The sequence below is a fragment of the Schistocerca gregaria genome, chromosome 9 (genome assembly GCF_023897955.1).
Source record: "Schistocerca gregaria isolate iqSchGreg1 chromosome 9, iqSchGreg1.2, whole genome shotgun sequence".
Taxonomy (NCBI): Eukaryota; Metazoa; Arthropoda; class Insecta; order Orthoptera; family Acrididae; genus Schistocerca; species Schistocerca gregaria.
The window spans coordinates 71,604,977-71,617,003 of record NC_064928.1 but is presented as its reverse complement, the minus strand read 5'-3'; the positions used below and the strand labels follow the sequence as shown (position 1 = coordinate 71,617,003).

General features: G+C 45.8%; 1 protein-coding gene across 2 annotated transcripts in view; it reads right to left on the bottom strand.

The window, feature by feature from the left end:
* The window catches only part of LOC126292188 (arylalkylamine N-acetyltransferase 1-like), an 87,208-nt gene that overhangs the window by 28,832 nt on the left and 46,349 nt on the right, over positions 1 to 12,027 (bottom strand). For both annotated transcript variants that reach the window (XM_049986031.1, XM_049986030.1), the window contains exons 2-3: positions 8,304 to 8,502; positions 1,469 to 1,635 (exon numbers count right to left, since the gene is read on the bottom strand). In XM_049986031.1, coding sequence (XP_049841988.1) covers positions 1,469 to 1,635; positions 8,304 to 8,484 — 348 coding nt within the window. In that variant the 5' untranslated portion in view covers positions 8,485 to 8,502. The remainder of the gene's footprint in view (positions 1 to 1,468; positions 1,636 to 8,303; positions 8,503 to 12,027) is intronic.

The following is a 12,027-nucleotide window of genomic DNA, read 5'->3' as shown; positions in this document are numbered from 1 at the left end:
TCCTGTGGCTGCACGAAACGCATTTTTCAACAAGGTGGCGCTGCTGTCAAGGTTCCTCCAAAATGTCATCGACAGTTCCTGTCTCTCTGCATCTTGTCGAGAGCCCTTCCTGGCACAAAATAATAATGCGGACGCCATCGAACCGCAGTATTGACCGCCTGGGCATGGTTTGAACTACAGACAACACGAGCCGTGCACCTCCTTCCTGGTGGAATGACTGGAACTGATCAGCTGTCTGAACCCTCCTTCTAATGGGTGCTGCTCATGGATGGTTATTTACATCTTTGGGAGGGTTTTGTGACTGATACAATATCCACAGTCAACGTCTATGTTCAAGAGTTCTGGGAACCGGGGTGATGCAAAACTTTTTTTGATGTGCGTATGCCGCAACGTCAAAAAGATTATTGATGTGATATCATTAGAATTTAACACTTTTCAAATTATTTTACTTGTACTGTGAAACATCGCTTCTTGCCAAATTTCATTATTCTCCGTCTAAGGGAGGTACCCTACAGGTTCTGATGAGTGTGGTTTCGATATAAAAATATATGACAAATGACCGAATCATTTGAATGAATTGATTTAGAAGCTTAAATTTTTACGCCGGTGAAGAATCATAGGCTTCGGCAGGTGAAAAATGTGAACTTGATACGCCAACCTGTTCCAAAGCAAAAAAAAGGATGTGAAATGCTGGACAGACAGGCAGCCAAATAAAGCGATCCTATAAGGGTTCCGGTTTACAGGTAGAGGCACATAACCCTAAAAAAAGCGATATCTGTTATACTGATTAAACTGAAATAACTGGCAGAAATTAGTACTAAGCGACTTTTCATCACAGTTGGAGGGATATGTCCCTCAAAGTAGCCGCTTGGTCTAAGGGGCCTTGCCAGGGTTCTTACAGGTCCCCACTTTGGAGGTTAGAGTCCTCCCACGGGCATGGTTGTGTGTGTTGCCCTTAGCATAAGTTAGTTTAAGTTAGATTAAGTAGTGTGTGAGACTAGAGACCAACGACCTTAACAGTCTGGTCCCACAGGAATTTATCACCACCGCCACCGCCACTATCCCTCAGAGTACAAATAGTGAGAGGTACGCCAGCATCCCTTTATTAATTTCTGTCTGTGTTGGCCGTTGCCGGAAACAATTTTAAAATTAGCTGCCTGGGAAAAGCAGTAAGAAGAGTAGACCCATGCCAATGTTAATCATGTAAGAATACAATGGCTCGCTTCATTCTGGGAGGCTAAAAGCTCAAAGAGGTTGAGAGTTGCAATATAACATGAAAAGTCAGGAAAGGTAGAAAGATAAGGGAGATCTGACCGATTTCTCAAGATATAAGATTCCTCTACCACCTGCAAAATTTTGTCCGTACAGATTCCGGACACACTGCAATCAGTGTTGGTTGGTCAACATCTTCAGCTCTAACATCACTACTGATCACCCGACAACACGTACAAGGATGCAGGGCAGTCACCTGGAGATCGATGAAGGTGACGAAGCGACGAATCTCTCGGAATGCCGGGTCCCGCAACTTCTCTGCCCTCCTGATGTTCTCCTCTTCGTGCCCCGCTCGGTGCAGACCATTCATGATGACTCCCAGTAGCCTTCCCGTCTCCACGTCCACCGCCTGCAGTGACAGGCCTGCCGGCACAGAGAGAGAAACACACACACTAATCTGTTGTACTGAAACTTTGTGGCGTAGGAGTAGGAATCTTGCGATGTACATACACCCAAGCGCCAAAGAAACTGGTATAGTTATCCGTATTCGAATACAGAGACATGTACACAGGCAGAATATGGAGCTGCGGTCAGCAATGCCTACATAAGATAAGAGTCTGGCGCAGTTGTTAGATGGGTTACTGCTGGTACAATGGCAGATTATCAAGATTTAAGCACTTGCCCGCGAAAGGCAAAGGTCCCGAGTTCGAGTCTCGGTCGGGCACACAGTTTTAATCTGCCAGGAAGTTTCATATCAGCGCACACTCCGCTGCAGAGTGAAAATCTCATTCTGGAAACATCCCCCAGGCTATGACTAAGCCATGTCTCCGCAATATCCTTTCTTTCAGGACTGCTAGTTCTGCTAGGTTCGCAGGAGAGCTTCTGTAAAGTTTGGAAGGTAGGAGACCAGGTACTGGCAGAAGTAAAGCTGTGAGGACGGGGCCTGAGTCATGCTCGGGTTGCTCAGTTGGTAGAGCACTTGCCCGCGAAAGGCAAAGGTCTCGAGTTCGATTCTCGGTCCGGCACACAGATTTAATCTGCCAAGAAGTTTCATATCAGCGCACACTCCGCTGCAGAGTGAAAATCTCATTTCTGGAAAGATTTAATTGAGTTTGAAAGTGGTGTTATAGTCGGCGCACGGGTGATGCACACAGCAAAAAAAAAAAAAAAAAAAAAAAAAATGTTTCAAAAGGCTCTGAGCACTATGGGACTTAACATCTTAGGTCATCAGTCCCCTAGAACTTAGAACTGCTTAAACCTAACTAGCCTATGGACATCACACAACACCCAGCCATCACGAGGCAGAGAAAATCCCTGACCCCGCTGGGAATCGAACCCGGGAACTCGGGCGTGGGAAGCGAGAACGCTACCGCACGACCACGAGATGCGGGCGATGCACACAGCATCTCCGAGGTAGCGATAAAGTTGGCATTTTCCCGTAAGACCATTTCTCGAGTGCACCGTGAATATCAGGAATCCGATAAAACAACAAATCTCTGGCTTCGCTGTGGCCGGTAAAAGATCATGCAAGAACGGGACCAACGACAACTGAAGAGAATCGTTCAACGTGACAGGTGTACAACCCTTGCTGCAGATTTCTGTGCTGGATCATCAGCAAGTGTCAGTGTGCGAACCATTCAACGAAACATCATCGATATGGGCTTTCGGAGCCGAAGGCCCACTCGTGTACCCTTGATGACTGCAATATACATAGCTTTATTCCTCGCCTGGGCCCATCAACGCCAACATCGGACTATTGATAAATGGAAACGTGTTGCCTCACCGGACGAGTCTCGTTTCAAATTGTATTGATCGAATGGACGTGCACGGGAATGGACATAACCTCTTTAATCCACGGACCCTGCGTGTCAGCAGGGGAATGTTCAAGCTGATGGAGGCTCTGTAATGGTATGGGGCGTGTGTCGTTGGAGTAATATGGGACATACGTCTAGATATGATTCTGACTCGACATGTATGTAACCGTCCTGGATCACCACCTGCACTCTTCATGTCCATTGTGCATTCCGACTGACTTGGGGAATTCCAGCCGCACAATGTGACACTCCACACGTCCAGAATTGCTACAGAGTGGTTCGAGGAATATTCTTCTGAGTTTAAACACTTCCGCTGGCTACCTAACTCCCATTATTGAGCGTATCTGGGATGCCTTGCAACATGTTGTTGAGAAGAGATCCCCACCCCTTCGTACTCTCACGGATTTATAGACAGCCCTGCAGGATTCAAGGTATCACTCCCTACTATGCGTTTTCGTGGACTTCGCTGTCTATCTGGTTTGGTTTCCCACCCTTGTTGCGATTACGTCGTGGTTCTTCTTCCTTCTACGTGTGCCAGCACCGATGTACATCGATATTTGCACCGTGTACCATCTTTGGTTTTGTACATATCGTTTCTGGCTATGGGGTCTGCAGTGAGTCGGTCGGTTGCTGCGGACTAGGGAAGTTATCCCCGCGCGGTGCAGTCGGCTGGATCCGCTGGCGGTCCCTGCGTAGTGTCGGAGCGTGTGTGGGACTGTGCGATCGCTACGGGCTTCGTGGTTCACAGATCCAGAACGTCAAAGTTTAGTAGTGGTTTCAAGTATCTGAGCCACGTCCATTCACTTTGTGTGTTCGTTTCGGTGGTTCGCTGTTGGGGACGTTTTCCTGTGAGCAACACAGAGTGTTTCTATTGCTGAAATTTAGCCGCCATGTGGTGCAATTAACTATATTGGTTGACTACAATTCAAGTGCACCAGCGGGATTTTCTGCCTTGTGACCGCCGTTAGTGTTTTGGTTACCTGCCCGGGCCACTGACGTAAATTCAGGCAGTGTTCCTTTTGGGCGAAGTTAACTATATTACCGTATTTCAAATTCAAGTGTACCAGTGGCATTTTCTGCCTTGTGGCCGTTAGTGTTCCGGTTACCTGCCCTGGCCACTAACCTAATTTCAGGCAGCGTCCTTTCCTCAGCTGTTGTCGCCGTCCAACACGGTGTGTAGCTTCGACAGCTTAACACATATTTCATTGTGGATAAACACGTTCGTAATATTTTGTGTTTGAGTTCTCATGTACCAATTCGTGGCAAGCAAGTCGTTTTGTCGGTCGGTCCGTGACTGTCCCTTGGTTGGGCTACCGATGGATCAAGTGTCTCACCCAAGTGAACGAGGGCAGACCGACCTTCCTGGAGACTTCTCAGTGACGTCCTTCTCACTGGTGTTTAATTGTTTGTAATCTATCATAGCCAATGATTTAAAAATTCTTGATTTCACTGGATTTTATGTATTTTTAATGTTGGGAAATTAATTGTGGGCCTTCAGCCCTGGAATATTATTCTTAAAATTACCTTTCACGCTTAAACATTGCGGCCTTCTGCCTTTGGAAGGTTATGCTAATTTATTTTAAAATCATCAAAATTTTACTGTGGGCCATCAGCCGTTTCTATTGCTTCTTGTTTGTTTTTCTATCCACTTTTGCCTTGAGGCTTTCAACCTAGCTGTAATAAAAATATATTTTAATTATTTTATTTGCTATTTTAATTTCATTATAGCTTGTTGATTTTTAAAATTTCTTGTTTGGAAGCCTTAATTCGGGAAAGAAGTGTTTTTTTGAAAGTGATTCTAAAGGTTCGGCTATGTGCTGTTTTGGTTTAAAGGTGTTATTAAATTACAGTAAATTACAATTTTGAGTGAATCTGACCGACACCCTATTTGGCCTTTTCCACAATCCACCTGTTCTGCCCATCGGGTTTAGCGGGTGTCTCAATCAGCTCCCTGCAGCGCTACTTCAGACATCAGTCGAGTCCACGCCACGTCGTGTTGCGACACTTTTGAGGGCTCACGGGGGCCCTACACGATATTAGGCAGGGATACCAGTTTCCTTCGCTCTTCAGTGTATATGAAGCAAGATTCACAATGAAATCAGCCTCGATCACTAACTACACTGCGTAACACGGAGGGTCAATGTTTTGGACACACTGTAATTGTCTCCCACTGCTACTAGAATTTGAAACTTGGCTCAAAAGTGCCTAGTGGTGCATGAGCGCGTCTCCGTGCGACGTCATCCTCGTGTTAGTCGGCACTCAAAACAGTAAGGTGGGTTAATGATGTCACATTGGCACCAAATTTCTTAAAAAGTTCTACCCAACTCCATCGTGGACGTGTCACAGGATGCGAAGGTCGTTAACCCTCTACCCTCACCCACTTTCACCCACCCTTTTGTCGCTTCTGTAACTGGGATCAGAATCGCAATGCCTAGCGTTGAAATCAGGCGGTTTTCTGACGGTCAGACAAACCGCCGCTCAGAACCTACACGGAAAAGCCTCAGGGGGTGGCAAAAGGGGTGTCAAAGAACCCCTTCCCTAGCGGCGATCATTTTCAGACATTTTGCAGTACGATATGCAACAGTTCTCGTCATCTTACATCTACATCTACATGGATACTCTCTATTATTCCAATATCTTACAGCGCGCGGAATAAACGAACATCTATATCTTTCCCGTGTGTAATGGTACTTGAATTTCGTAACCATTACGGCACCTCACCTGATCCTCTCGATACCAGTAATATTCTACTGTTTTTCTGTAAAGTAGTTGACATATTTCTGAGACAACATTCAGATTTAATTTCATTAATGTAGAAGTACTTTGATTCATCGATATTTTTATATTGCAATGATATTATTCTTTTGTCACTATGATCTTTGACGTACTTGTAACTCTGAGTTTTTGGGCGTGTAAGCAGTTACTTAGCGAGTCGGACCTTGAGAAAGTCAAGTCTTGGACGTTATGTTGGAAATACGCATATTGTAGCCAGTTTATAAAATGTGAACTTTAACAGTGAGGAAGATGTTTTCAAGTATGTTTTGTATTGTGAAGTGATGTTTTGTATGTCACGTGATATTGCAGCAAAAATAATAAAAAAGAAGTGTAACTTAAATTCGGAGTGCTGATTACTTTTTTACATCACCATTGTTCTAACTTGCAAACGTTTGATCTTCAAGAATTGTTTATGAAACACATCTATAAAACTTTTGAATATCGTAGAATAAAACCTAGGCCCCTTTGCATCCGAGCTTGGAATCATCACCACCTACATTTTCGACGATTGAGCCATGAGTTGACAACGAGACCAGGGTGGCAAACACGAAAAGATGAGTGCATAGTTTATCCATTGTTTCATGAAATGACTTTATTAACTGTGCTCTAATGACACCTGCCACATAATAACTTTGTTGTTGCCCGAAAATGCAGTATTTAGCAGCGTGAGCAACACTACAATCATAATTAATTTGTGACCTTTGTTGTGGGAGGGTTGTTAGACGTGCGAGCTCTGATTTCCCTTATTTTATTATGACGATCGTTTCTCCCCGTGTACCTCGGCGTCAGCAAAATATTTTCGCATTCGGAGGAGAAAGTTGGTGATTGAAATTTCGTGGGAAGATTCCGCCGCAACGGAAAACGCCCTTGTTTTAATGGCGTCCATCCCGAATCCTGCATCACGTCAGTAACACTCTCCCTCCATTTCGCGATAATACAAAACCTGCTGCCCTTCTTTGACCTTTCTCGATGTTCTCCGTCAGTCCTATCTGGCAAGGATCCCACACCGCGCAACAGTATTCTAAAAGGGAACGGACAAGCATATTGTAGGCGGTCTCCTTGTAGATCTGTTACATTTTCTAAGTGTCCTCCGAACGAAACGCATTCTTTGGTCAACCTCCCCCACCACATTTTCTACGTGTTCCTTCCAATTTAACTTATTCGCAGTTGTAATTCCTAGATATTTAGTTGAATTTGCGGTCTCTAGAATTCACTGATTATCGTGTAACCGAAGTTTAACGGATTCCTTTCGGCATTCATGTGGATGACCTAACACTTTTCGTTGTTTATGATCAGTTGGCAACTTTGGCACCATACAGGTATCTTTCCTTAATCATTTTGCAATTTGTTTTGATCTTCTGATTCCTTTTCTAGTCGATAAACGACAGCACCATCTGGCAGCTGCTCACATTGTCTCCCAAAATCGTTGTTATATAGATAAGGAACTGCAGGGTCTATAACACTAATTTGGGGAACGCCAGAAGTCACTTCTGTTTTACTCGATGATTTTCCGTCTGTTACTACGAACTGTGACCTCCCTGAAACGAAATCACGAATCCAGTCACATAACTGAGACGATATTCGATAAGCGCGAAATTTCACTACAAGCTGCTTGTGTGGTACAGTGTCAAAGGCCTTCTGGAAATATGGAAATACAGAATCAATTTGAAATCCCTTGTAAATAGCACTCAACACTTCATGTGAATAGCCCGCATCTCGTGGTCGTGCGGTAGCGTTTTCGCTTCCCACGCCCGGGTTCCCGGGTTCGATTCCCGGCGGGGTCAGGGATTTTCTCTGCCTCGTGATGGCTGGGTGTTGTGTGACGTCCTTAGGTTAGTTAGGTTTAAGTAGTTCTAAGTTCTAGGGGACTGATGACCTCAGATGTTAAGTCCCATAGTGCTCGGAGCCGCTTGAGCCGTTTTTTTGGGACAACCCGATGTTCACACGTGTGTGTATATAACCGTCAGAGGCTCCCTCTGAGGCGCTGAGACGCCCTACCCCTCTCCCCCGTTGCCCCCAGTTCAGCTACACCTATTATGCCACCCACGCACATTTGTTCAGCACCTCAAATATGTATCAGTCCCCATAGGGAGACTTCGATTCCAGTCACTCAGCTGCATAGCGCTCCACTGCTGCTGTAAGTATCCTCTCGTTGTCGCCATAAACCGAAGGCAATGGATCCGTGTGACTTGAGCAGCGAACTGTCCCATCAGGTCAGTGAGTTTGAAAGAGGGCGCGTTCTGGCATGAGAGAATGTGATGCATTGTCAATTTCACGCATGTGCATAGTATGTTGGTAGCACTTCGTCGCCTTGGCTGTTATGCTGTGTAGCAGACTTTAAAGCTGTGCGGATCAGCATAACGAAATTGCGAGGAGTCTCGCTCGTTTTGTCCACGACTGTATATGTCCTGCGAACATAACTTCCTATCTACGGTCGTTCAATTTGTTCTGTACATGTGCGTATTTGTAGAGTGAGAGGAGAGTTAATACAAGTAGCGGTACCGTGGGGCAGGGCTTCCAGCATGAACTCCTCCTGCTCCGGGCAGGACTGCCGCCCGCCGGCCATGAGGCCCACGGCTGCGTTGAGGTGCTCGTCCCTCAGGAAGAACCGCCGCAGGAAGTCCACCAGCTGAGGCCCGTCCCTCTCTGTCAGCGGCCGTATGGCGTAGCGCAGTGACGACATGGCTGGCCTGGTTACACTCTGCACAGAGGTCGTTTCGTTACTTACACTACACTCCCTCTATTCGACACACACACACACACACACACACACACACACACACACACACACACACAAACACAGGCACATACAGACACAAACAGAGAGAAAGAGAGACAGACAGAGAGAGAGCGAGGCAGGAAGAGAGACAGAGCACACATAGCGAGAGAGACAGAGACAGAGAGGGGGACGGAAAAAGAGAGAGAGAGAGAGGGGGGGGGAGAGGGCCAGAGCATGCAGAGAGGGAGAGGCAGAGAGGGAGACAGGGAGAAACGAGGGAGACAGAGTGGGAGAGAGACATGGAGAGAGAGAGAGAGAGAGAGAGAGAGAGAGAGAGAGAGAGAGAGAGAGAGAGAGAGAGAGGATGGGAGACTGAGAGAGAGAGAGAGAGAGAGAGAGAGAGAGAGAGACCAGACAGAGAGAGCGAGAGATACAGAGACAGACAGAGAGAAAGAGAGAGAGAGAGAGAGAGCAGACAGAGAGAGAAAGAGAGGCAGAGAGGGAGACATGGAGAAAAGAGGGAGAGTGCGAGAGAGACACAGAGACAGAGAGAGAGAGAGTGAGAGAGAGAGAGATAGAGAGGCAGGGAGAGAGAGACAGGCAGACAGAGAGAGCGAGAGAGACAGAGAGACAGACTGAGATAGAAAGAGAGAGAGAGAGAGAGAGACAAGGAGAGAGAGGGAGAGAGGGAGAGAAAGAGGCAGGGAGAGAGAGACAGACAGAGCAGACAGAGAGGGCGAGAGAGACAGAGACAGAGACAGAGAGAGAGAGAGAGAGAGAGAGAGAGAGAGAGGGAGGGAGAGAGAGCCATGGAGAGAGAGACAGACAGAGCAGACAGACAAAGCAAGAGAGACAGAGAGGGAGACAGAGGAGAGAGAGGGGGGGGAGGGAAGACAGAGCAGACAAAGAGAGAGAGAGAGAGAGGCAGAGAGGGAGACAGGGAGAAAAGAGGGAGACAGAGTGGGAGAGAGACAGAGAGAGAGAGAGAGAGAGAGAGAGAGAGAGAGAGAGAGACAAGGAGACAGACAGACAGAGAGAAAGAGAGACTGTAGGAGGATACGAGATGACTTGGACAGTATTTTTGATTGGTGTAAAGAATGGCAGCTAACTCTATATGTAGATAAATGTAAATTAATGCAGATGAATAGGAAAAAGAATCCCGTAATGTTTGAATACTCCATTAGTAGTATAGCACTTGACACAATCACGTCGATTAAATATTTGGGCGTAACATTGCAGAGCGATTTGAAGTGCGACACGCATGTAATGGCAGTTGTGGGGAAGGTGGTTCATCTGTAGAGGAGACCGCTTATAAAACACTGATACGACGTATTCTTGAGTACTGGTCTAGCGTTTGGAATGCCTATCAGTTCGGATTGAGGGAGGACGTAGAAGCAATTCAGAGGTGGGTTGCTAGATTTGTTACTGGTAGGTTTGATCATCACGCGAGTGTTACAGAAATGCTTCAGGAACTAGGGTGGGAGTCTCTAGAGGAAAGGAGGTGTTCTTTTCGTGAATTTCTACTGAGGAAATTTAGAGAACCAGTATTTGAGGCTGAGGGCAGTACAATTTTACTGCCCCCAACTTATATTTCGCGGACAGACCACAAAGATAAGATAAGAGAGATTAGGGCTCATACAGACCTCGTTCTGTTTGGGAGTGGAACAGGGAGAGAAGATGCTAGTTGCGGTACGGAGTATGGATTGCGGAGTATGGATGTAGATGTAGAAAGAGAGAGAGAGAGAGAGAGAGAGAGAGAGTACCAAAATTTCGGTAATATATTTATCTAGGTAACACAAGTAAATGATTAACGTTGGAAGATCAGAGATTAATGTAACTGCGAGATAAGCCATTGCAAATGTTACATGCTGGTACACTAATAACCGGTGTAACATCCAGAATGTTGAATACAAACATGCATGCATTGTGTTCTACAGGTGCTGACTGTCAATGTTGGGGACACAGTTCCATGCTTGTTGCGCTCAGTCAGTACAGGAAGTGTTAATGCTGCTTGTGGATGATGCTGCAGTTGTCATTCAATGGTGTCCCATATGTGCTCGACTGGAGACACATGTGGTGATTGAGCAGGCCAAGGCAACATCCCGACACACTTTAGGGCATGCTGGGTAAGTGGGCAAGCATTATACTGTTGGAAAACACTCCCTGGAATGCTGTTCATGAATGATAGCGAACACGGTAGAATCACCAGACTGACATACAAATTTGCAGGCAGGGTGCGTGCAATAATCGGGAGCGTGTTCCTGCTCTCATACATAATTGCACCCCACACTATAACTCCACGTGTAGGTCCAACGCATGCAGGCACATTGGTTGCAGGCTCTCAACAGGTCTCCTAATCGACACACGGCCATCACTGGCACCTAGGCAGAACCAGCTTTCATCAGAAAATACAACTGACCTCCAGCCTTCCCTCCAGCGAGATCTCGATTAACACCACTGAAATCGAAAATGGCGGTGGTTTTGGATGAGTCGAATGCACGGTACAGGGAGTCTGGGTTGACGTAACCGCTTTGTAACAGTTCGTTGTGTCACTGTGGTGGCAACTGGTGCTAAAATTGCTGCTGCATATTCAGTACGGTGTGCCAGAGCCATACGTTGAATATGATGGTCTTCCCTCTCAGCAGTGTCAAGTGGCCATCCAGAGCCCGGTCTTCTTGCAATCCTACATTCCCGTGACCACCGCCGCCAGCAATCATGTACGATGGCTCTATTCCTGCCAAGTTTCTCTGCAATGTCACAGGAAGAAAATCCAGCTTCTCATAGTCTCATTACACGATCTCGTTCAAACACAGTGATATGTTTATAATGGCGTCTTTGTTGCTGTAAAGGCATTCTTGACTAACATCAACTGAACAATTCCAATTTCAAAGGTAGCTAACGATCACGACCGTTGTAGCGTTTATTTGAGGGAAATCTGATTTGCATCCTCCCACTGGTGCTGTTAGCGCCTCTCTGGGTCCTCTAACGACCCTACCACAACAAAGCTCAAAAATTAATTATGATTGTAGTGTTGCTCACGCTGCTGCATATTGCATTTTCGGGCAACAACAAAGTTATATTATGTGGCAGGTGTCATTAGAGCACAGTTAATAAAGTCATTTCATGAAACAATGGATAAACTAGGCACTCATCGTTTCGTGTTTGCCACGCTGGTTTCGTTGTCAACTCATGGATCATTCGTCGAAAATCTAGGTGGTGATGATTCCAAGCTCGGATGCAAAGAGGCCTAGGTGATATTCTGCGATATTCAAAAGTTTTATAGATGCGTTCCATAAACCATTCTTGAAGATTAAACTTTTGTAAGTTAGAACAATGTTGATGTAAAAAAGCAATCAGCACTCCAAATTTAAGTTACACTTCTTTTTTATTACTTTTGTTGCACCATCACTTCACAATATAAAACATACTTGAAAATATCTTCTTCGCTGTTAAAGTTCACATTTCATAATCTGACTACAATTTGCGTCTTTTCAACATGACGACCAA